Source organism: Bidens hawaiensis, unplaced genomic scaffold (assembly GCF_021521415.1).
Source record: "Bidens hawaiensis isolate Kalapana, Puna unplaced genomic scaffold, B.hawaiensis_p1.1 tig00027299_1, whole genome shotgun sequence".
Lineage (NCBI taxonomy): Eukaryota > Viridiplantae > Streptophyta > Magnoliopsida > Asterales > Asteraceae > Bidens > Bidens hawaiensis.
Genome location: NW_027494407.1, coordinates 241,816 through 269,166, shown reverse-complemented (window position 1 = coordinate 269,166; position 27,351 = coordinate 241,816). Strand labels below are relative to the sequence as shown.

The window sequence follows — 27,351 nt, the reverse complement described above, 5'->3', positions numbered from 1 at the left end:
CCAAAGCGAACTAAATTTATAGATTTACATATTTTAATTAGTTTATAATATTTTTTTAAGAATGTCACTCAAGTATGTTAGTTCAAATATATAATAACCAATTAGTTGTAGTATTAATTAACAGAATGATTTAGGCCCAAGTTTATTATTTTGTGCCAAATTTTGTTCAACTCAATATTTTCAAGCTCAAATGGTAAGACTAAACCGAACCTGAAAAACAGAAAAAACTAAACTGAATGGTTTCAAAATTCAAAAACCAAAGTTTCGATGTTTGGTTCGATTTTGTACACCAAACCGAACTAAACCAAACCGTTCTCCAGTGTACTTCCAATTAGATTGTGGTGACATGGGAAATGAGAAATTTGATTCATGTTGGCATGTAAACTAAAATGCCCAACCCATGAAAAGGAAAAGACAATGGTCAAAGCAAACAAAATATTCATTTGACCGAGTCAACCTCCCAATTAGCAGCAACCACCATTTGAGTAAGAGAGAGAGTATATATGACCCAAACCCAGACCAGACCAGACCAAGACCCACATAGCCATTGGCCATCAAAGGCTGTATTGTACATTTGTACACATGACCACGTGAAATGAGTCAGGCTTAATTTTATTGTCACGTATCGGATTGTTATTATTAAATTATGGCTTGTGCACTATGCTAGCTAGCTCCATCACTTTTCATTTATAAAGTTATAATATCACCCTTCTACACACCATCTTCATTTCATTTCATATCATATTATTTTGTTTAGCATAATGGGAAAGAAATCAAGTCATGGTTCATGGTTTACATCGTTCAAGAGAGCCTTTAGTCCTTACAAGTCTACCAAAACACAAGTTCAAAATGATGACAAGATCTTGAACAACAAGAGGGAGAAGAGATCAAGATGGTTGTTTAGGAAAACATCATTAACTACTAGTGTAAACATCAAGCATGAACTGGTTAAGGCGGTTGAGCAAGAGGAAAAGGAAAACCATGCCATGGTGAAAGCGGCAGCCACAACCTCGCATGCAACGGCGGAAATTGTTTGTCACAATGCGAGAACCTCTTCGGGTTCGGTTAAGCATCATTTTGCTGCCACTATTATTCAGACGTCTTTCCGCTGTTACTTGGTAATTTCTTTGTTTTTTTGTCTTTTCGAATATTTTTAGAATGAGACGACAACAAACTGGTCGTCTCAGTGGTCTACTAGTCGGACCAGATTTAAAAATAGAATTATGTTATGATAATATAATAATTAAAACTATATATACGTATATACATCATCTATTAATACTTTACAAAATATGAAAATACTTTATGTTTTGGAATAACTTTACGGTTTTAATAAAATATTAAAATTTAAATAATTATATATGTAGCTTCGAAAATCAAATGAATCAGAAAATGAGATTTTTGAGGGAAAAAAATTGGAAATCCGGTCCCAACTTCCATCCAGTTCAACCGTCAAAGAGGCTTAATTAACTAGACCGTTTGTGAAAACATTGGTCTCTCCCAAACCATATAAACAGATTAAATTATTGTTGTAACTTTGCTTTGTTGTTTGTTTTTGTAGCTTCTGGCTAGTTTGTGTTCTATGAAATTTGTTGTTCCAAAAAAAAAAACAGATCATTTTTTAGTCTATTGTTTGACAACCTTGAAATCTTGTACATATTCATATAATTTCCTAGTCATCCGTACATGTTTTCAGTTTCTATAAAATTAAGGTGGATTCATACATAACTAAATCTATGCTTCCGTACACAAACTTTCATTTGTTAAACATAAATCTATCTTGTGAACACAAAACCTTAATGTACCTACATTAAGTAACTAATCATGTTTAATTAATTATTAATTAACACTAATCATTTCCTGAATAATAAGGTTTTCTTGGACTGGTAGTTGTGAGCAGAAACTCACGTGGCATTGCACAAGTAATTATAAATTATAATAGTAAAGATTCCATTTTGAAAAGATAAATAAACAAGACTGATAGCTTGCAGATAATACTGTTCATATCAACAATAATATTAATATCAAAGTAACATGGTATTTAATCCATGTTGCAGCCATGTGGTGGTCAGTTCATGACAACAATAATATATGTTAGCTTTTGTAACGATGAAACAAGACATGTTTCATATCATTGGACTGTTTTCTACCAACATCTTTTGTGTTTATAGTTATTTACTTATTTAACGGTTTAAAGATATATTTAGTCATGTGACAAACATGAAACTTGAATTTTAATTATGTGGTATTGTTATGCTTGAAGGCGAGAAGAGCGTCACGAGCGTTGAAGGGGATAGTGATGCTTCAAGCGGTGATACGAGGACAAAATGTAAGGAAACAAACTATTATAACGTTGAGATGCATGCAAGCACTTCTTCGGGTTCAATCGCGAGTGCATGATCAACGATCGAGGCTCTCACATGATGGAAGTAGAAAATCAGTAATGTCTGAAAGTGCGTCTTTTTGTGAGTCAAAGTATGCTCAAGAGATTAGGCGGAGGAAGTCTATGGTAACGGTAACAACTCGTCCCTCTTCAATTCATCGATAGTGTATTTTAAATAGAATGCTCATATAGATGGCCCACCTCAATTGTTATACTAGTCATATAAAGTTACACTACATATATAGCTTCTAGCATAACACATGACTGTCACATTAATTAGTTTGCTATATAGAATACGGGTCATATAACTTTTATGACATTTTTTATAATAATTGTATAAAACCTTTATTTTTATATGGGACTCTATCACAGTGGTGTGTAGACAGTATGTCAATAGTGCGCAACTAGTATTTTAGTCATATGTGACTATGCGTATAGCTAGTCTGACCATTTAACACAAACTTGTATTTAACAATCTATGCATGTCACTGACGTGTGGATAGTATGTCAATGGTGTGCGTATAGTTTGACCATTTAATATAATCTAGTATTTAATAATTTGTATCCGTAACGTGTAGATAGTATGTTACTGGTGTACGTATAGTTTTACCATTTAATATAATCGTGTATCGCAGTCGAGAGATGGAACTTGTATCCCGGATGACTGGAGTGACAGACCACATAATCTTGATGAGCTTGATGCCATATTGCAAAACCGAAAGGTACTCGGATTCTTTACCATCAAGTTACAATCTTTACACTCGCGTTATATTAAACTAACCAAAACCCGAATCGGGTTACAGATGTCTAACAGACACCAGTCTACTTTGGATGAAAAAGAGCTAGAAGAAACCACTACTTGGTTAGATAGATGGATAAGAGCAAAGCAATGGGAAAACCAAAGAACCATCGAAATTGATAGCTCGAAGCCGAGTTCTCGTTCGGGCATTCACAAACCGGCGTCCCCAAATCGAAGGTCAAACTACAGCCCTTCAACTGGTCAACCGATCACACCATCTCCGGTTAAGTCAATACCATTACAAATACGGTCCGCAAGCCCACGAGTCATGGGGTCCATGTGTCGGTACAGTACTTGTGCAAACGACATGACTGTACCCAACTACATGGCTGCAACCGAGTCAGCTAAAGCAAGAATACGCTCACAAAGCACACCTAGACAAAGACCTTCCACACCCGAGAGGGACCGAGTCATGGCGGTCAAGAAAAGACTCGCGTACCCTATCCATGACCCATGTGACAATGCACATTATTGTTATTGTGACAATGGTCATAACCTTAGAAGCCCCAGTATAAAGAGTGTTCAAGTCGGTCGTGTCGGGTTGGGTCAACAATGGTCTTATGGAGATAGCACTACTGGTGGTGAAATCTCACCTTGTTCCACTACTGATTTAAGAAGATGGCTTAGGTAAGTTGACATGACCCGACCTGACCTGATCCTAACCGGACCAGAATAACTAAGAGATATCACATCTAGTTAGTTGTTGTGTGATCAGAAATAGCAGTAAGTCATTAATCAAGTATTGAATGTATTCTGTTCATTGTCAGACAATTAATGTATCATCAACATCAAGAAAATTAACATTTCATTCCACATAATTCATTACCATTAATATTATCATAAAATCAAATTCAACATAAAACAAGACCTAATGATTTGACCCAAATTGTTGATTAGACGGCTCGTTCGAAGGCCGGTTCACATTACTAGCCATTCCTAACCCCAAAGCTTCACCCAACGGTCCACCAGGCGGTGAACCCATCCATGAGCCCTGGCTCAACCACTGGTTGCTATTCATTTTCAAAACATCACCACTTCCTAAATCTAAACTATCGTTAACATCGATCCCACCGCTACATTGCATCGACAAAGTTAACGAGCAATTGTCTCCGCCTCCGGTTTTTGACCAGGCGTCGATGAAATGCTGTCGCCTGGCACCCGCAGAATCTAACTGAAGATTCTCTTCAAGATTCTGTGGGAACATTTGGGTCCTTTTGGATCCCACTCTAGGTGAATGTATATGTGAATCTGAACTCATTGATTGATGAAATTGTTGGTTGGATGATGTGCCACTAAACCATTCAGTGCACCTTAATTCATAACACATCAAAATCATTAACAACTTAGCATATAATAATATATTAATATGTGACAATGTGACATATCCAATAATGGTACCTGTGGTGTTGATATGAAGAAGCAGGGGTAACATTACGACCACTAGAGGCTATAATATTATTGTTATGTGACAGGATTTCCACAGGCTTTCTTGAACGAGGTCTGTTCTTATGTGCGTGACGCTCGCAGTACTTCTGATCGGGTGCCACATCGCGTGAACACCTCCATTTCTTACCATCTGTTCTCCTACATTGCCATGGCTCCGGATCCGACCCACTAGAGAATCTCAAGTCCATTCCAACTTCTACAATTACCAACAAAAAATATTAGGCCATATTATTGATCACACTATCAAGCGGTCGTCCACAATATACGAAGACGGCTGTTTTGACAAAAAAAGTCAAACTTTTAAAATTGTTGGTCATAACGTCAGTTAGAACAATATCATGACCGTTGATGGGACCACAGACTATCAACATTTGAAATTTGTTTGTCCGGATGGCTGTTTGGCAAATATCCGGACGGCTTGTGACCATAGACAGTTAAACTTTAAAAATTTTAGTCAAAACGGTCGTCGGACCTTTATCGATATAACAATTTGAAACGTTGTGGAATTAGATGTCAGACAGTGCCCCGTAATGGGTTCCAAATATTATATACTTTTTTAAAGATTGTTACAAATAAACAAATGATTCAAGGATAGAAGGAATAAAAAATGAAATTTTGTAAACAAATCTTCTCTATTTGTGCTTTTAGCGTGCTGATCTCAAGTAGCTCGCAAAAGGCTCAGCTTGTTCACACACTAAGTCAGAATGGCCGTTTGATGGCCACTCTACTCTGCCCGTAAACAGTCAAACTTTAAAAAAAATATTTATTGATCAAAACAGCCTTCTTACTTCTATCCGGACACAGCCGTTTCAAACGATGTGAGATTAGATATCAAACAGTATTACCCGAAATGGGTCTGAAAACTTTACAGTATTATATACTTTCTTGAAGAATGTTGTTACAAATAAACAAATTATTTAAGGACAGAAGGAATAAAGAATGTGATTAAAATATTAAAAACCTTACAATAATAAAATAATAATAATAAAAATAGAAAGTACTGTTGGATTGAGTAGATAAAGGTATGAGGAGATGAGGAGGAACAGGTATAGAAGCCATGATGTACTTGTAGATCGTCATCTGCATCTCAAGTTCTTGCCACTGAGTTGCTGTGAAAAGCACTTTCCCACCAGTATCTAATAACCCTATAACAACATTTCATATATTAAAAAAATAATAAAATTCTGACACAAAGAGATAGATAACAAGATTTTATATAAAAAAAAACCTGAAGTGTGTTCCAAAGAAACCCTAGATGAAACATAGTTGATGAAACTGGTTTCACCACCACCAACTTCTGTCAAAGGTTGCTGAATACGAGGATGATCATGGTTATTGTTGTAAAAAAACCATCCACTTGTGTCCCCATAACCCATATTAATAATATTATTATTTCCAAGAAATACAAATACAAATGAAAACCCTAGTAGATATTATATATATCTTTGTATGTAAGAAGTATATATCTTATAGGATTATTATTATTATGAATGGATTAAAAAGGTTTGATGGTTCCCATGGTGCCTACATTCACCCTCAATAAAGAACAAGAACAGGAACAAGAACAAGGGACAAACAATGGTAACAAAAGTGTTGAAATCTTGGTCCCCACTAATGTTTCTCTCTCTATAAACTTATTTGGGAGGAAATCATGAAAGATAGAGGTGATTTGGAAGTTTTCATTTGAAAAAGGTTGTTGGTTTTCTTTTATGAGGAGTGTGCTCAAATGTGTGTAAAGGAAAAATAATTGACAGTCACCCCATCGTTATTCAAACTCCAATTGGTGTTTGTAAACAGTCAACGCAAGAAACAACTAGTATAGATCTAGCTAGATCTGCCCACCCTTGTGATCCTAGGGTACTAGCTATGGGTTTAACAGTCTTTGGATTTAAGTTTGTATATGGTTTGTACGGATTTGTGACAATTTTTTATATAGATGCTAGCTCTTGGTTGAGGAATCTCTTTTGTCACCTTGTGGTATTAAATGTGTATCTAGTCGTGGAAGTCGGGATTAGTCAGGATTTGTTAGACTTTCATCTCTATAAAGATATGTTAGAGGATAAGAATTCGTGAAGAAGTATGATTAAGGTTAAGCCGTTAAGGACATTTTAGAGAAGGGTAACTACTTTTCTTAGCTTTGTCTTGAGGACTTGGTATTTCTTAGATTGTTGGTAGCTAATTTTGCAAGCTATCTTCCTTTTATTAGCTTCCTATGATGTTTAATGTCACTACTATACTTTTTTCATGTTTAGGTTATTGATAGCTTACTACTACTATAATTTTAGTATACTACATGCGTATATTGTTATTGCTGTTTAGACATACACCCTATATTTCTAATATACTTTTCATGTTCGTAAGTTGTTTTTGGAACCACGAGGGTAGTCAAACCAAAATGTTCAAACGAGAAACCAAGAACACAAGGTACAACACGTTGTAGGTATGCCGCCGCCATAGACAGATAGAATTGGATGTTATTTGGCTAAAGCCGATGAAGCCACTGCCAGAAAGTCATCGACAACAGCAGGGCAACACCCCTACTCTCTCTCTCTCTCTCATCACATGCTCTATGTTTCCTTATTTTTTCACTCTCTAGAAAATTGATAAGTTATATTTGAAAGTTATGGACCAATTTATTTTTTGTAAACTACCATACATGTAAACAACCCTTTTATAGTTTGGTACCACCTCATCTTGCTCGTGTGTGAGAACGCTTCTCCCTTAGCCTGGTGCCACCTCATCTTACTGGTCTGTCCTCGCCCTCCTCTGCAACGTGGGCACAAGCGATGGCCCACATCTCCCTCTCACAATCACAAACTCTATCATCTATTGCATACATTTAATTACATATGTTGTCTCGTCTCTTTTATCCAACTCACCATGTCACATTTAGGCTAAAATGTATATACCCCTTAACACCATTATCTTCATTCAACACGTGTGCGTCACATCAGTTTACTCGCCATCATTCAACACCCCCTTCAATCAAGGAAATAAATCATTCTCTATTATTTTCCACCATTCTATTATTTAATAATGATAATAATTATTAAACAAAAAAAGAAATAATATATGATTCACAGAGAGGAGAATGAGGCATCACTGACTTTTCTAACCATTGTCCATAACTCAGGTCACGCGTGACAATTTATGGGCGGGTGGAGGTGGCGTGTTCCAATGAGAGACCCCATGCTTGAGGGCTGTCATGTGGCTGCCAATTCTAAGACCAATACGGGTTACTCACTGGTTTATACCCATCAGCCTTAACGATATCCAACTGACGGTTGCATTCTAAATAAAGTAAAAAATTATATATATATTTTGTTTAAAAAGTTTAAATAAGACGTTGACTTTTTTTTATGAAGCCAAAAATAATAATTAATAGTCCAAAGAACATCACTTTATCGGCTGCTGCTGCTCGTGCTAAGATTCTGTTGTGCCGCCTGCTGCAGCAAATCGTCATCTAGTTGACAACAACCACCATTGTCCGTCTGCCGCCTCCATTCAGCTTATAGCTTGCAAGTAGGCAAGGTTTATCTCTTTTCACTCTTTTCTTAGTTAGAATAGTTATTATTATTTTTATTATTCCCCAACATTGTTATTATTTTCCTATGATTGTTACTATGGTCCAGCAGTAGGTGGTTTGAGATTTTCGTTGAGACACCGGTTTAATTTTTACTTGTGTTATTTTTGGTGAATTAAGGCAATAAAGGATTTGAGTTAAACCTTGTACAAAGTTATCAGTTTAAATCCCGAACTCACCCGGTTTTCGTCCCACCATGTATTACGCCAGAGAGTTATGTTGTTATGATGCATAACGACTATCAAGTGGCAGCCGACGATAGAGGTGGACGAATAAATCGTTTAACCGAACTGACCCGGAAATCGAATCGAAACCGAACTGGTTTGAAACCAATTATGTAGAAACCTGTATGAAACATATTGAAACCATAGGTTCGAAACCGATTTGTAATTTTCTCCACCAACACCGGTTCCAAACCGGTTAACCTAACCGAACCCGATCAAAGCCCGAACCGAAATTAATCGTAACCTTGTCAAGAAATCGGTTTCAACCTGAATTGAAACTGATCATCAACTGGTTTTGACTTTTGTTGACCAAACAACTGGTTTCAACCCAAACTGGTTTTGAGTTTAAACCGGTTTGTGCACCTCTAACCGTCGGTATGGTTATCCGGTAAAACGCCCATGCCAAACTTTGAAGCCAACATTAGCCCGATTAAGACAACATAGTGACTAGAGTGGGATAACAACTAACAAGACTCTCTAATTTAAGGAGTGTGGTGACATAAACACAAAATAGAAAGTCGTCATTCCAAAAAAATAGTCTGAAAATGTTTTTTTTTTTCTTTTGCTATATCATCATTTAATTATACACCTTAAGGCTAGATATTAAATTTTTCTTTTTCTTTTTTATTTTTTTGATGTTAATATTTATTGGTTGTTAACTTATTGGTTTGAATTTTGATGTTAGTTGTTAAGTTGGTTTTTCTTTGATTTAATTACTATGGAGCTTTTCTAAAAGAAACTATTGAACATGTATCCATAATTGAACTTAAAACTAAGTTTGTCATATCATTTAAAAGTTTATATGTCAACCAACTGTACAAAATTTTCAATAAAAAATTGTCATAACATGACTCGTTCTAATCTAACTCATTCCATATCGTCACTAATCGAAAATCTTGATGCATACACCTCTTCCACAAACACTTTCATTGCAAATGCTAGGTATAATATAACACATTATCTTTTACACGTCCATGATATTCAGCCACCATAGTATATTATCCATGCACCATTTGACATTGTACGAGTAGTATAGGCTTGTACAACTCATTAATTGTATAGGTTTTGCAACATTTTTATATTGTTAGGCCTACATTATCAGTCTTGTTAGGTTGGCAACGCCTATACGAGTCATACTAACATATACAAATCAAATAGGTAGCAACCTAAGCAATCGATATCACCGATGTATTGGTGATATACCGGTTATTAGTTTCTTGGTAAAATACCGGTTAGAATATCGATACTGATAATATCGACGATATTGACCGATAGTTGACCGATATTTTCGATATCAGTGTTTAAGTTGTAATCAATTTTAGTGTTCAATGTTAGTGTTTTCAGTCTTAATCAGTTCTTACTTGCTGTGATTATTAGTGTTTTACAAGTTGTAAAAGGTTAATTTGTTAATGGTAAGAGAGTATACTAAATTATTAGTGTTAAATTGCTATGTACACTAATTTTACATGATATCTCACCGCAATAACCGATATCTCACCGCAATAACCGATATCTCTAAATATACAATATTTTTCCGCATTAATTGTTTATTTGACAACATTCTGAATATATTTTATATTAAGTAATTTATAAGAATTTAATAATTATGTAACTCCAATATTTTTGATAGAATGTATAATAGTCTATTATTTTTTACAATTAACAAAATTATTTATACTTAAATTCATTATTTTTCGAAAACTTGTTTTTTGGTCTAAAATTTTCAAGATCAAATGACAAAAACCGAAAAAACCGAAACCAAACTGAAAAATGAAAACCGAAAAACTAAAATCGAAAAAACCAAAACCGAACGGTTTCAAAAACATAAAAAACCGAAGTTTTGATTTTTGGTTTGGTTTTAACCAAAAACCGCACCATGCACACCCTAGTTTTGACACAAATTATTCAATGGCTGTGATACTATATGGTGACAAAAGCTGTGTGTTTAGTATTTAAAGGAGAAGAAGGTGTTGGTGTTTTCTGACAAGAGCGTGGCTATTTTGTGAAGATTAGTCACCATCAATGGTGCTGACCGGTTTCCTATTTTGGGCGTCGGGAAGAGCCCCAGTGCGTTTTCAGGGTCCCCAATATTTATTATTTATTTACTTGTCAGCCATTTACTATTTAGACCTTCACATCTACCATTTTTCACAACTGACATCCTCATATATGCATACCCTTTTAGTCTTTTCAGATCTATCTTTGGTCACATGTATTAGTTTCTATTTCGTTTTTAGAATTTAGGCTATGTTCAAAATATTAATTGTTTGTGTAATCAATATGGTTTTCATAATGTATGGTTAATTAATTTTAAGGTTGTTACGTTTAGAACTTAGGGGACGATATAGAAGTGGGGTAGTGTGGCTCGGGTGAGTCAGTTAGGGTGGTCTTCACAGCTTCAAGTGTTCAAGACTTGTATAAAAAATGTACCTTATATAAAAAATTGGGCAAATTTCAATTGTTATTAGGCTATTTTAGCCCAATTTTACTAGTTATTTCCCTTTTTGTTATTCTAACTTCTTTTACACAATTAAACATAAACAAACTTCTTTTTTCTTTTTCTTTTTTGGTCATTAGTCGTTTTAAAAGGTTAGAAGTTCAATTATTTTGAAATTAATCAATCTTAAATATTTCCTTCTATCAATTTCAACCTAAATTTTATATCATGGTTTTTTTTTCGAAAATCCATAATCTAGTTCAATATAATCATCAATTTTTGACGACTTATCATCTTCCCTATCCAAGACACACGACTATACTGTCTTTTAATTGTATTTTAATATAATTAAACCCCTTATTAGACTTTAACTATGGACATTCATAGCCAATGTAGCATTTACAAAAAACACTTTTATGGACATTCAAATTTAGTTAATTCAACAACAAAAGCTTATTAAAACAAAATCAGGCCCTAATAACCAAATATTACTAATCCAATTAACCATAACCATATAAATAGATACAAACCATATAAAGTTGCACACTTTAATCATAGAAACTCATGTTTGGTCCACATATCAGGTCAAAAAACAAACCCAAATTTGATCTATACCTTTTGCACACTTTAACCTCAAATCAATAACCAACTTTAACATGTTTACACTCACACTGGGTTTTTGTAAGGTCTTAGACAGTAGATAGCTTGATGGGCCTCTAAAAGGTCCTAATTAGTTAGCTTAAAACACACTAATTCATTGCAATAATAACAACAAACAAAACATTTTCGACATAACAAGTCACTTGATTAATTTACCAACCAACAAGTCAAATAAGATGATAATTCAAAATAACAAAACCTTAACTACCCAAGGACCTGGGATCAAACATGTCAAAACCAACATCTCTCAATCCTCAAACATACAATGTCAAACAACTCAACATCAAACCATAACTCAATGTCCCGAAAAGAAAGCCGCGGCCCCAACAAACGGAGCGTTAATATAAGTAGCCGGTTCAGCCTCACTATAATTACTCCGATCGTCTCCATAATTATCATTACTATCCGGGCCCCCCACAATCGCACCCACTAGTATATTCGGGTTAGACGACCCAGAATTAAAATACTGCTGTCCCGCGTCACAAGATATTCTATCAGGATGATCACGAACCGAAGGTATAGATGACCCCCTATGGTGCACACGCGTCGGGTACTTGTCACCAAATCCAACCATATACGACATTTTCATCGGGTTAGCCCCTAAAACATAGTCAATCTGCTTCTTAGCTTGTACTATAAGTGCCTCGGATGCCACGGATGAAACCCCACACGAAGCGTGACCACCATTTGCACTAAGATACTTAGCGTATGTTAATAACAAGAACGACGAGGTTGTCACGTATTGGAGATTGCTCTCGGGTTGTTTATAAAACAATCCGCCCGGTGTGAAATGCTGTGAGTTTGATGTTCCGGGGATTAGTGAACAAATGTAGTTATCTGAGTGTTGTTTATATGTTTGAAATTGGTCTTTTGCTAGAAGAACTTTGGTTGCGGCTCGTTTATCGTCCCAACTGAAGGAGAAATCGTCGTCGTCGGAGCCCATTAAGTGACCGTTAGATTGAATGTAGGATAAATATGAAGCGCCCTTTGAAGCTTTGTGGATCCATGCTGCTCCCCACAACAATTCATCCTAAATTTGTTAGAATCCAACGTTAGAATGAACGTGAACATGACCCAAATCGGTAATTGTGTCGGGCTAGTGAATCCAAACACAACACGCATATTTGTAGGTTGACAAGAACACGACCCATTTGACCCAGGAGATTTTAAATATATTTTTTTCACAAAGTAATTATTCAATACAAAATAGATTTTAGCTTAAAAAAACCAACCATTTAATTTATTACATAAAATAAATGTTAATAAAAATACATGAAACAAGTCAACCCGCGAACCCACAAGATTCAACTTGAAACTGACCCGACACAAACCCGTAAATTTAACATGAACTTAAACCTAACACAAAATCATATCAAACACGTGAACCCAAAATGCACACGGATACTCGCGGATTGACCTGAACATAACTTGTTTGACCTGAAAGTTTTTTATTCTTCCAACGCTTTTCACAATTTAATACTTTGATTTAGATTTTTAAAGAATAAAAAAATCCAAATTTTAACAAAACAATGTCATTTTGATTATAAAATCCAATGTTAATTTCTTTTTTATCTTTAAATCTTAGCTTAAGATACCCAACCTTTTAATTTATTTTATGAAACTGACCCGCAAATTTAATGTTAGGTTCATGTCATGTTTTCAGGACGTGTCAAAAATAAACGCCTCGAGGCTTACATTGTATCCGGAGTATGAGCAGTAAAACGGGCAGACAACGGAGCTAAGGGAGTCGCTGTATGAGCCTCTATACTGGTTTGCCAACTCAAACACCTGATACATTTGATGTCATAGTTAGCTTATATATTGAATGACAATTTTAATAAATAATATGGAGATGATTATAGTGGCATATTATTCATACATTCATTGCGGTTTGTAGTAGTTTATGTGAGTATGAAGGATCAGAGTCTCGAAACACAATTGAAGCTGCAGCTAGTGCAGCTGCGGTCTCAGCTGCCACATCAGATCCCGGGTTTTGGGATGAAACCTTGTATACGTTACGTGGCGTGTCCATGTCTTCCGGCCTCTCCCAACAACGATGATCCGAATAAGGTTCACCCACCTGTTATAATGTTGGTCTAAAATATTAGTTATAAAGGAACTAAACGTAACGTGAGTTACTCAATATTAGCTCGTTACTAGCACGGGCCAAGTCTAGATAAGTCTAAGCTTGAACCTAAAAATAAGCCTGCTTAACAAATGAGCCCGAACCCAAGATTTAATTACTGAGTCCAAATCGACTCGCAAGACTTAACAACCTATTTTTTATAATTTTATATAGCATCTATATAATATTTTAAATATATGTATATATATTATCATATAATTATAATTCTTTATAAATTGAAGATATTTAAATATAATAAATAATATAACTAAGTTATAGATGGAAGAATTATAATTAAAACATATATAAAAACAATTTTACAAATGTATTAATTAAATAATAGAAAATATGAAAGCTCAGCTCGAGCTTGAAAAACTAATCACGTGACACACAAGAACTAAAGCGCTTAAAGGTAATAAGTCATACACATGCTATCATTATTCTCTCTCTAATTTGAATAATGAAATAGTTAACATTTTGTCATCGCATTTTCATTGTAAGTTGTAACTCCTTTATATAAAGAGTTCAAGTTTAAACTTTTCGTCACCATATAATATTTAACAATATAGTTTGGTTACTAGCTTCAATTGTTAAAACTTTTACATACATGTAACAAAAAATAATGGTCACACTCGCACCTGGACATATAAGGTACCGGGTTTGGCCGTCGCCGCTTTCAAGAGATAATCGGAACCCCAACGTAGAGCTTCTTTCGCGTTCGCTAATTCTGATTTCATATTCTCACCGAACTCGATAATGCTCCATGCAAGCATTGTTGTAGTGAACGCCATTGGCAGTCCAAACTTCACGTTATCACCTGCATCATAATAACCTCCAACTAGGTCCATCTATAAAAAAGAAATTATATCATAAAAAACTATTGGAATGTATAATAAAATTAAGGTACATAGGTACATATAATATAACATACTAGCTAGGACTGGCCTGTGAACGAAATGAACGAACATGAACATCTAATCAAGCAAATGTTTGTGTTGATATTCATTCGTATAACAAATGAACATAATTAAACAAAGATAAACAAACATATATGAACAAAGGTATACAAAAGCGAAACAAACATAAACAATATATATGAACATGCTTAAACAAGTGTTCATATTCATCTATTTAATTATATGAACACAAACTATATCTACGTCATGTTCGTCCATTTATTAAATGAACGAATATAAACGAACTTCCTGACAAACAGTTCAACAATATATGTCCGTTCACAATTTACAGGCCAATAAGGAACTGTAGTATACAATAATAAAACTGCAAAATAAGTGTAATTGTAAAGGTACATTGTCAGAAGAACCATCATGTAATGCCGAATCACCCCGCCATTTAAGACGTTGGTTAGCGGGTAACTTGCCCGACCGTTGGCCCTCGAAGAACATAATTGACTTGCTTAGTGCATCAGAGTATTGTTGGGTAGTGAAAGCGGAAGTAAAAGAAGAACATGCTAAGGTTGAAATGATAAACAATGTGACACAAATGTATGAGTGAACCATTTTGGTCAGTTGTGACTTGCGATTGTGTGAAGATTGTGTGAATAATATGTTTGTGAGTGTGTGTTGATTTATAGAGCTCATGATGGGTGGTTGTTAGAGGAAATCACGGAGTTAACAAACAAAAAGAATTCAATTTAAGAAACAAGCGTGACTAGTTTTGAATTATGGATTTAAGTCAAATCACAAGTATCCTTATTTGGGTTTGAAATCAAATCGAAACTTTGGTTTTGGTTTTACCATTTTTGCTTAAAAAGTTTTGTAGCATAAAATGTTTTTGGTAAAAAGCAATGAAATTTGGAGTAAATCATTTTTTTAAGTTAACAAGTAATTGATTATTATATTACCGGGATAAAATATTTTGATTTAAACATTTATAAAACTATAAAAAATATCTATTTTGGTTCGGTTCGATTTTAGCGTAAAATTTTTTAGTAAAAAACATTGAAATTTGGACTAAATCATTTTTTTAAGTTAACAATTAATTGATTATTATACTATCGGGATAAAAATTTTTTGATTTAAACATTTATAAGACTATAAAAAATATAAAATTTGTTTCGGTTCGATTTTTACAGTTTTTACTACATGCAAAACATAAACAATATCGTAAGTTCAGTTTTTACAAAAACATAAACCAATTCAACAGTTTATGTTTTTTCCTTTCGAAAATAATCATTTATGTTTTTTATCAGTTTTTTTAGTTTCATACGCACTCTTAGTTAATTTCTTCTAAACTTAAAGCAAATTTCTTTCTTATGTTATTTTTTTGTTTTCAAATTCAAAGAACATGGACTGTTTTTACTTTCAAAAAAAAAATAAAAAATTGAAGAATGGAATTTTGACCGTTTGTGCATAAGTTTTATAAATATGGTGCCATAATTTTGCCCATAACTTTAGGGAATTACTATTTGTAGAAGAATTGTGAACCTACAAGTAAACACGGACTCCATGCTGCCCCTGGGTCCATCCCTAGTACTTTTAGCAATAAATAAATTTATTATTGCTAATAAAGGATAAGAATATACACCTAAAATAAGTTACTTACTTATTGTTATTGCTAATAAAAGATAATAATATACACTTAAAATAAATTTCTTTAATGCCAATAAAGGATAGTAATATACACCTAAAATGAATTTATTCATTGCTAATACCTAGGAACGGTCAAAACCCAGTTTTAACTCCCAAAAATATGTCAAGTTTTATATTTGCATCTGATTATACATCTGATTATATTGTATAAATGAAATTAACCTACTAAAAGTATAAATAACTAGAATAATAATTATTCTAGTAAAAAACTGTGGAATAACAATTGTTATAGTGTTATTATAATTACTTTAGTCATTGTATCTCACGTTTTTGCGGTTATCTAAATTTATTAATGAGATGAACGTCTCTATATTAATCTATAAGTTTAGTCTAGTGGTTAGTTGGTCTGCTCGCCCTAGTGAAGATGTAGGTACGATTCCCACTTGGGCCATTTCCATGGACATCTGGGTAAATGTATGAATCATGGTTTTAATCCCGTGTTCGAACCCGATAGGGGAGGGGCGAGGGTTTACGGATTCCATCTGATTCCCGCGCATCAGATGGGTACAGTCTCACGACGGTCTAGGAGTCGACATTGGACATAGCCCAAAAAAAGGTACGTTTACACGTGACATCCTCTACCGTTTAAAAAAATATATAAAATTATATTATGAGAATATTAATATTGTAGTTGTAATTTTCAACTTCATTCTACAGTGTTAAAATGGACATGATTTACGTTGAAGAAGGAATGTTAGGTGGCGTAATTGTTGGAATTACTTTGAAAATAGTATTAAGTTTGTGTCTTGTATAATCAACTGATTCAACTATAAAGTATATAATTCAACTGAAATCACATGTCAACAGTTTAACAACATCCAATCACAGCCACAAAATGTCAAATGGAGGGCAGATTAGGCTTAAAAAACAGTTAACGGTTTGAATTATTACGTGACATAAAAACTATTAAAATGTGACTCTCGTTTGTATCATTGTATTCGGCCATGTTTGGGTTTTCTTATTTACACTTCCTTTTCATTTATTTAAGGAGTTTTTGATAAGTTACAATATCCTAACTTATCAAAACTCAATTTTTCTTCTTTAAAAACTCAAAAAGGTCATATTATCCAAATACTTTTTTAACTTACAAAAGTCAATAAGTTATAAGGAGATAAAAATAAGGAATCCCAAACACCCCCGAAGTATGAACAAAGTTTAGAAACTTAAACAAGAAGTATACCCCTAAAAATATTAATAAAATCCAAAATTATAATTGCTAGAGACACCGGGTTTGTTGCTAGGCATGCCGGGCTAAAGGTATAAGCATGAAAAATTGTTAAGCACGAGAAGACGTTTGTTGAGAATTAAGACGGCTTCATTCCTTTTGATTTCGATACATTTGGGTCCCTGCCCCCAATGCTGCTACGTTTTCTAAAAAGAATTCAACGGGTCGTGCACAGTAACTCAACGACGGCAAAGAACGATTACTTTGTTTTCAGTAGAATCAGTTTTGCCATTCAAAAGGAGGTGACGGTACAGCTTGTTGCCCGCTTATCTGCCTCTCTATTGTAATTAGATTCTTTTATTTGAAATATTAAGAATTTTCATTTTAAAAAAATAATAATATAACCTAATAACCAAAAAACTAAACCAATGATTGGATCCATAATAAAAATTCAAGGGTATTCCAAATTTTTTACCGTATATTCATGTAAACAATTAATATTCGATTGAGCGCAGAGGCGACTGGCAGACGGGCATAGGCGATTGACAAAGGCTGGTGGTGAGGCGAGTTGGCGATGGATGATGACTCTGACTGACTTTTGTTCGTAATATTTTAAGATCGCATTTTTAGTCCCATATAAACGATTAAATTGCTTTTGGCTATTACTTAAGTTAGGCTTCTAATTAATATGTAGGCTTTCTAATCAAAGTTGAGGGGTAGCTCGGGCTTCCCCTGCACTTCATGTATGTCCACCGCTGCCTATGAACAACTAAGGCATTCCGATTCCTAGTCAGACCGGCATATCAGTAAGACTTTGAAAACATTGTATGCATATCTACAAAACTCATTGTAGGGATATACACCAACATGAAGTGGCTTCCTTATTTCAACCTCTTTTGTTGCTTTGACTTGTAATTTGTCTAGTGGAGAGATGCATGTATCTATAGATAGATTTATACGCCATTCACATAACCAACATGTTACAACTACTAAACTAACTACACTACATTTGTTAACATACCAATAAATAGGAGGAAGCTAAGAAAGTTCAGAGAAAATATGTAATTTGTTTATGAAGTAGAAATGTATTTGATTAGTTCAAGAAAAAGGAGAACATGAAGAATAGTGTGAGTGATCTAATAATAACTATATTTTGAGATTCGGTTTTTTACTGGTAACTAGTTTAGTCTTTTGTAATAATGTCATAGCTAGCTTTCTTTTCTACGGAATTCACTCACATATTTTCCATTGCTAAATTGAGATGTCTACTATAATATTATGGAAAATTGCAATGAAAGAAATTCTGTGACGTATTTGTGATGTTACACCCTAAAAGTTTTTATTTAAATAAAATATATCTATCTGATGAAAGAATAAAAAATGAGACACGTGTCACTTTCATATCACTCCTCAATCTCTTTTCTCGTCTAAACCCCTTTACTTTACCCATTTTTTTAAACACATGGATCCCTGGCCCATTTTTTGACATTAATTGTGAATTTATTCGACTTCAATAATGAAGATCGCTGCTTTGTTCTTCATTCTCAACAAGTACGTTCAATCATGAACGCTTCGTTTGTCATACAACCCTTTCTCTGTTTCCCAAACTATTCAACCCTAATTCGAGAATTTTAGTACTCGATTTCTCAAACTTTAATTATACATAAGATGTATTATCAAATGAGGTGTTTCTTTAAATTTAATTTAACAGACCAACCGTCAATCAATGTACCTTCATCTTCATTTTGGAGCTGAGAAACATCCATGCATAGCATTGTTCATTATAATGTCTGAAGCACTATCATGAGGTCATCAAGGTGACAACCAAAATTAACCCATTCCATCAACATTGAACTGGGTTTATAGAAACAATCATTGAAAATTAGCAATTGGCAAGAAAAATTATTTTCAATCCACCATAGCACCTTTGAGGCCCGAACCAGACCCCATTCAGGGCTCACCATCGCCTCGAGCCTATTTCTGACATGGGCTCAACCTTTTTTTCTTTTGGAAATGCATATATAAAAGAAAATATTTTTATATAAGAGTATGGGTTTATATAATGGGGGAGGGGTTATTGTAAAAAGAGGAGTGTGTCTAAAAAGTGTAAGAAGCAATCTGGGTGGTCAGATCTTGTTAATCAATGGTCAAGATGAGAAAATGAAATAAATTAAGGAGTGTCTAATTTTACCTCATGAAATTGGTATGTTAAAGGGTATTTTAGGTATATTAGGTATTTATATGATCCAGATAGTCAACTTATTAATAGGGGAAACTCCTATTTTTATGCAATCACTTGATGGACCTTCCAAATAACACTCAAGAATAAAATCTTCTTTTATTATTCAACTCATAAACGATTGTAGTCCACAATTTACAACCACTGTCAAATTGCTTCTCTATCTCTCTCCACCGTCGTTCAAAAGAAAGCAGGCGAAGGTTAGAAATTTGTTTTCGTCATTCAATTCCTTTAGGTTCCCACGTCTGGTGTGTCTTTATGTAATCGGCGGTGTGTCTTATCATCGGCTAACTTCGGATTTTAAACTGGTGTGTTTAATTGAAGTTGCAGTTGAAGAATAATGGAGAAGAAGAACACTCAATTGAATGCACGCGTGGGTAAAACGAAGAATGCAAGTGTGTTTTTAATGATGTAATTGTTTTTAGTTGAAACCCCCCAATTTCTAGGGTTTCAGTTCCTGGTCTGCTATGTTTTTTTGTAATACACAGTCATCGATGACTAAGTGTATCAGTGTGTGTTATGTTATAGTGTGTCTGATGTTGGTGATTGAAATGAACAATTTCGTGTGTTTGGGTATTTAAGTTGATGTGTTTTCTGTTGGTGATTGAGAGTTGTGGTTTTATTAGGTGTGTTACAAATAACACTCAAATACTGGATGTATAATAATTTTATTAATTAGAAATTTACATACCATAAAAAGAAAATAAATTAAGATTACAATCCTACCATTTTAATCTAATGATGGAAAATGCTTCCTACACTTCCCGTAAGTCTAAGACAACCCTTGGGTTTTTTAACCCCCGGTCTTTAAGCTTCCGAATTCTAGAACAAGATTCGAACCTTGAGTTTCTAGTTGTTTCGGTTCAAACTTTGAGCTTGTTAAAGTCATAAGATATAAAAATCCGTATTAATTAGAAAGGCCCCTAAAAATTACTTTGCTTTATGCCTCCAAAATAGCTAAGTAGCCTATGAATGAATTGATATATTTAAAAGCAAAACAACAATGAGACGATTCTAGTTCATCTCTCCGCCTACGAAGCATCAAAAGGGCATATTTCGTTAATAAAAGAAATTAAAATTTTCATTTTCTTTGTGTTTTTACGTTTTTTATATATTAATCACGAATATCATAACTGAGTAATAAAGAAAACAATAAAATCACACTATATGGTTGTATTCAAATTTAAGGTAGATATCAATAACCTCCTCATCTTTTACCACAATGGCCTAAAAACGTGTTTGAATGTTTGATAAATTCTTTTTATCAACTGGAGATGGGATTTTATTTATAATACGAATAAAATAATAATAATAATAATAATAATAATAATAGTAGGAAAATAACTTGACACCTATTTAAAATAAAATAGCCACTCACTTTTGTTATTACATTATCATTTTGAAGTTTATAATTTTAAGAAGCTAATTAAGTATGCTTTATATAAATGATCGTAATTTAAAATATATTCTTGTTTCGACAAGATACGTCGCTAGCTCCACCTCATCATGACATGTGACGTGATATAATTGGGTTGCGCCATACGAAACAAAAGTCATCTTTTGGCTTAAAATGATTATAAAAGTATAAATTTTACACAAAAATAAGAAAAATTCGCGAATAGGCACAAAAGTACTTCTTGAGCCGTGTTTTTTTTAAACGGCAACAATCATTTGTAACAGTTTAATTTTTGATTTTAAAGAAGAAAAACGACAGACTATTTTGTTTAAAATCCTTGATCTGTCACGCTATAATCATGGGTATTTCTTCATATAGAATTAATAATAAAAATGATAAACAAAGCAGTCTATGATAGCAACTAATTTATGATTAGTCAAAGAATAGGTACACTAACTACTTTGAAAATAGAAATTAAAACGCACACAAACACACAAATGCACATTAGGTTTGAACTTTGAACATTAAATGCACTGGATTAAAATTCTTTTTGAAAGGTTCATATTCTACTTGTGTAATCAAATCACATATATCTAAATATCTGCGTCTTGCAGGATTTGAACATTCAACCACTAAATTAGAGGGAGAGGCGCATTACCACACTAACACAAGTTAGTCGAACTTTGCGCCTTGCAGGATTTAAACATCCAGCCTCTAAATTAGAGGGAGAGGCGCTTTACCACACTAACACAAGTTAGTCAAACTCGTCTATTTTGATTTGGTGCACACTCGGATCCAATCCGGCGATCCGCAGCCAAATAGCTCTAAAACCAAAAATTTGAAGAGTTCACACTCAAATAATCTCCAGAAAGTTTCCTGTACATAGATATTGTTTTCCCCATTGATAAAGCTCTTTTATCTACAGAATAATTGAGTAGATATTAGACCATCACCGACGCAAAGGCTCATAGACGGCTCCACGCCCTTGTATGCCTAGTGAAAAACCGACAAACGCTCTCTCTCACTCCTCCCACGGGCTCCGCCCTTACCCACGGATCCCTTCTCTTGATCCACATCAAACGGTCACGGACCCCTTTTCATATCGAAGCGTTAGAGATGGTCTTATATCAAACAAACAAAATCACAAAATCTTGAATCTAATTGGAAAAACATTTATTGGAGGCCTAATCAAATTCAAGTAGCATCTATGGCAATTAAATTAGTCAACTACTATACATTAACTAATTAAAAAAAACAAAAGGTAAAAAAAAGGTATGAAATAAACATAATATTAGGCTGAGGGGTGTGGGGCTTCAACGGGGGCGCTAGAGCCCCTCCGCTCGCGCCCCCAAGCGCTAGCACCACACCACCGGGGCACGAGAGGGGCGCCATCGGGGCGCGAGCACGAAAAACAAAGCAGGCGCAAGCCTGTTAGCGGGTGAGGATGGGCGTAAAGAGACATGGGAAAGTGTGATCTAGCCGTTGGACATTTAAAATGAGCCGTTGGGCTCTTATTTAATAAAAAAAAAAGTTTTTTCTTCCTATATATAACTCATTTCACATAAAACAATTACCACAACTTCAAAAAAATAAAAAAAAGTTTTTTTAATAATACGTTTTTTGAATATATTTATAAAAAAATAAAAAAAAAATCCGCTGGAGCCCCTGCTGGAGCCCCTCCACACCAGGGCCAGGGGCTCCATCGGGGGCTCCAACACCCCCATTATCCAATTTCTCTCTCTGCCACACGTCATAATATTATTGGCTGGAGCCCCCACTCGCGCCCCCATTAGAGCCCCCCACCCCTCAGAAGCATACATATCATTCAAGATCAAAACCCTAGATTCAAAAAAGATGACAAATTATCATGAGGTAATGATGAGGAAGGTGTGATATTCAATTAGTCAAATATAGCATCAATACAAAAAAGTAGATAGATGAGGCTAAGTGAGACCAGAAACAGACATACCACATTCTTCAACTCATCATGATGGCAAAACTACACAAGGGTTTAAAAGACTGACAATCTAATCAACAACCACAAGACAGAAACCTTTTTAATTAATTTGATGATGATCTAGAGTAGTAAGGCTGAGGGGTGTGGAGCGCGAGAAAGGGCGCGTGAGCCCATCTGCTCGCGCCCCGGGGCGCGAGCACCACACCACCGAGGCGCGAGAGGGGCGCGGGAGAAGAGAGAGGAAAAGCTGGTGGGCCCACCCAAAAGAGCCGTTGAGCTCGGGTTTTTTTTTAAAAAAACCTTTACAAAATCCTATATAATACCCCTAAATCAACCCATTTTAACCATATCAAGCACAACTTCAATCTCCAAACTCATATATAATATCCCAAACTCCTTTATAAAACCCAAAATTTTTTTCCTATATATAACCCATTTCATATAAATCAATTACCACAACTTCAAAAAAAAATCCAAAAACAACCCATCGTCCCAATTTTTTTTTTAAAAATAATGTCGTCGTACTCGTCTGATTCCGACTCCTCCGAAGAGGATGATTTGCTTCTTCATGTAGGGGGAGTTTTGACCGCAACCGTGGTCAATCTCTTGCAAAATCAAGCCCATCAACCCCGACTCCCGAGGGTTAGAGCACCACCTCGTGATCGTGATCGATCGGGTGCTAACGATACTTTGATGAGGCATTATTTTAGCCCTCAACCGGTATACGCGGACTCGGATTTTCGAACTCGTTTTCGAATGAGCAGGCAATTGTTCACGCGTATAGCGAGTGATTTAGAGGCACGGTATCCCTTTTTTCAACAAAGGGAGGATGCTAGGGGTCTTCCCGGTTTTACCCCTCTTCAAAAATGCACGGCTGCTATCCGTCAATTAGCGTAAGGCATCTCGTCGGACGCTTTGGATGAGTATTTACAGATGTCGAAAAGGGTTGCACGTGAATCCCTTCATTTTTTCTGCCAAGGTAAAAAACATTAATTTTACTTTTTATTAAATATTTATTACATTTTGTAATACATATTGTACGTAGGAGTCATATCGACTTACGCTCGGAGATATCTGCGTAAACCTACAACGTATGACATCCAACGCATATATGAGGTGCACGCAGAAAAACATGGTTTTCCTGGGATGCTAGGTAGCATCGATTGTACGCATGTTGGATGGACTATGTGTCCAACGGCCTGGCGAGGTCAGTTCCACCGTGGTGATCATGAAGGGCCGACCCTCATACTTGAGGCGGCGGTGTCACAGGATCTTTGGTTTTGGCATGCTTTTTTTGGTGTTGCTGGGTCAAATAACGACCTTAATGTTATCGATCAGTCACATTTGATCAACGACCTTATCGACGGGGTTGAACCACCTCAATCTTTTGTTGCAAATGGAGACCTCTTCAAGTACGGGTACTATCTGGTCGATGGTATTTACAACGAATGGGCTGTGTTAGTTCAAGCTTTTACAGATCCAATCGCCGACAAACGGAAGTATTTTACGAAGAAGCAAGAGTCTGCTAGAAAAGATATTGAAAGAGCTTTTGGAGCTATAAAAAAACAATATTATGTTCTGGCGAACCCGATACGTTATTGGACTCGGGAGAGGATAATGGACGTCGTCTACACGTGTCTTATCCTACACAACATAACGTTAGAAGACGAGGGCAAAGCTATATGCCAAAACTACCAAGGTGACATTCCGCCACAACCGTCCACAATCAGTGATCAACAAAAACTTCATAACATAGCAAATATCAAGAGCCGTGAGATACACGGGGGTCTTCGACATGAGTTGGTTGAACATTTGTGGGCGAGGCGACCAGATGATCTTGTATTAGATTAGTTTTATTATTAAATATTATTGTTTGTTTAATTTTTAGTATGTTTTTTTTATTATGAATTTTCAAAAAAATGTGTGTTTTTTTAAATAATTTCTTGTTTTTTTAATAATACGTTTTTTTAATACATTTTTAAAAAAATAAAAAAATAAACCGCTCGCGCCCCCTCTCGCGCCCCTCCACACCAGGCCCCGGGGCGCGAGCACCACAACCAATACCCATCTTATCAAGTTTCTCTCTCTGCCACACGTCACAATATTATTGGCTGGAGCCCCCACTCGCGCCCCCTCTCGCGCCCCCCACACCCCTCAGCCTAATGATTAAATAACCTTTCTAAAGTAGCATCTTGTTTCTGGGTATTTGATAGATTCATAGACCTCATCATTACACCAATCTTCTCCTTCATGAATTCATCTATCAAATTCTATTCACAAGAAACACAAAAATCATCACATGTTAATTAATTAAAAATTTAATAATATTGAATCTTGATCATGAAACAAAGTGGGTTGGTGCAAAAGATCCATGCTTTCTTGAAATTAAAGGAAGAACAATTGTGGGGAATGAAGCCTGGTCCGAGGACACCAGATTTCACAACTGTATCAATACAAGAAAGCTGGGGTATATTTTGCCGAAGAATTCCCATCGGAAAAACCTTTTCCCGATGAAATCTTTCTTCAGTTATACTCCAGTTTTCTTGTAGTGCGCCTATGATCAATAAAGATTGATCATGGTGCTTCTGAATTCTGGTGTTCTCGAGCCGTTCCCCACAAACGAAAGAACTTCCTGCTTGACTAATATGATGATCATGTATGTATAATTTACATGAATCAATGGAGAGTAGTGTGTGTATGAGTGTGTGAAAATGGCGAAGAGTGAGAGGTATAAAGAGAGAGAGAGGTGTGAGGTAGGAGGAGGTGGTGTGTTGATAAAAAGACAAGCAAAGTCATAAATGCAAACCAAACACAGCCCCCACCTTCTCTGTTCATCTCTATATGTGAGACCTATGCATCTTGTTTCCTTTTCAAATCACCTTTTTTACCATGGACCCATGAAAAAAAAAACTACAACTGTAACGTTTTTTTTTTTATTATTATTATTAATAACAGGTGATTTGTACATGGCGTTTTTGAAGTGGGAACATGAAAATGTTTGTTATTTGAATAATTATTAACTTTAATGTGAATGTGTTACATACTTTACACTTAACACCAACAAGTTTCTTGACTGGCTGGGTACAGTAAGCCTAATGGGTATACGCTAGCGGACAACCCTTACTGGTTCTAGGTGGCAGCCACATGACACTCCTCACGTGTGACCTGAGCCCACTGACCATGGTTAGTAACGTCACGCGAGAACGGTGGCTTGTTTTTTTTTTCTTTTCTTTTTCAATTCTTTTTATTATTAAAATATAATGGAATGATGGAGAATGGCGTATTTCTTTGGTTGAAGGGTGATGTTGAACAATGGGAGGGAGGCTGACGTGACGAATGAGAGGAATGGTGTTGAGGGGTGTATACCCCAAGATTTACGGCATGTTTAAGAACAGCAATGAGCAAAAGCTTAGAACTTATTCTTGTGTTATGATTGACATGATTACACTATTAATATATTTTAGTTACTTGTTTTTAAGCATTCATCCTTGGGAAAGATGGCCGGCCACAAACAAAGGCATATATAAAAGAAAAATTCGGGGGAATTCTTATTCTAGAAAAAAAAAGAAAAATTGGACCCGAAGGTTTGCTCAGGGGTGTCATAATGCATAAAATCGATTTTTAATAGGGTTGGGTATCAACTAGACCTTTAAACATCGAAAATTCGAATAAGCCTAATTGATTAAATCAACTTGACTAACACGAATTGCATTGGTTCCACTTTTAGCTTGTCATCAAGAATTCAAAAAAAAAAAAAACACGATGTTTAGAATTTTTGGACAAGTGTAGTTTGTAAACGAATTATTTTTATCAATTAAACAAAAAATTTTAAACCGATATACCGAAATAAACCGGACTCGAACTAAGCATGTGAATTACTTAATCAGGGAAGAACAAGATTATCATTTGGAACATGAATTGAAAAGAAGAATTTATAAAAGATTAAATAATGCCTAGTTAATTATGCATGAAAAGTTAAATATTTTTTTTAATTATTGGTTTGACTAATGGGGTCCTATTGGACCCACTGCTTACTGTACTGCTATGAGAGTATGACTTGCATCAATCCTCCGACCGACCAGAGGACACAGCCACACGTTTTGGCACTTTATGACCGAGTCAGTAACACGTAATTATTAGGTTATAATTTCTCAGTTGGTGTAATTGAACCTTAAGTACGGTTGTTGTGGAGAGGGGTGTCAAAGCGTCACGTCAATTTAACATAGAAAGTGACGTTTTAACTTTTAACTAACTCACGAGTCATGGTTAAGTAGACCTTACATAAAAGGAAAAAAAAGTGTGATTGGTTAATTAGGGATGACCCA

General features: G+C 35.1%; 3 protein-coding genes across 4 annotated transcripts; 1 reads left to right on the top strand and 2 right to left on the bottom strand.

Moving 5' to 3' along the window:
• The first annotated feature begins 358 nt into the window (after window positions 1–358).
• LOC143575134 (protein IQ-DOMAIN 17-like) lies at window positions 359–4,140 on the top strand. 2 transcript variants are annotated; one of them, XM_077059581.1, is made up of 4 exons: window positions 359–1,118; window positions 2,264–2,515; window positions 3,019–3,105; window positions 3,187–4,140. In XM_077059581.1, the coding sequence occupies exons 1-4, from the start codon at window positions 762–764 to the stop codon at window positions 3,811–3,813; spliced, it is 1,323 nt and encodes a 440-aa protein (XP_076915696.1). In that variant the 5' UTR covers window positions 359–761; the 3' UTR covers window positions 3,814–4,140. The 2 variants fall into 2 exon arrangements, with proteins under 2 accessions (XP_076915696.1, XP_076915695.1); XM_077059580.1 differs by having other exon boundaries at window positions 3,019–4,140.
• Window positions 3,971–6,418, bottom strand: LOC143575135 (uncharacterized). Its single transcript, XM_077059582.1, has 4 exons — window positions 5,857–6,418; window positions 5,630–5,773; window positions 4,581–4,824; window positions 3,971–4,492 (listed from the first exon to the last, which is right to left on the bottom strand). Exons 1-4 carry the CDS (start codon window positions 6,002–6,004, stop codon window positions 4,051–4,053), a joined length of 978 nt encoding a protein of 325 aa, XP_076915697.1. The 5' UTR covers window positions 6,005–6,418; the 3' UTR covers window positions 3,971–4,050.
• Window positions 6,419–11,684: 5,266 nt separating this feature from the next.
• Window positions 11,685–15,344, bottom strand: LOC143575148 (endoglucanase 1-like). The gene is made up of 5 exons (XM_077059588.1): window positions 14,968–15,344; window positions 14,296–14,505; window positions 13,412–13,612; window positions 13,228–13,320; window positions 11,685–12,562 (listed from the first exon to the last, which is right to left on the bottom strand). Exons 1-5 carry the CDS (start codon window positions 15,256–15,258, stop codon window positions 11,828–11,830), a joined length of 1,530 nt encoding a protein of 509 aa, XP_076915703.1. The 5' UTR covers window positions 15,259–15,344; the 3' UTR covers window positions 11,685–11,827.
• Window positions 15,345–27,351: the final 12,007 nt, after the last annotated feature.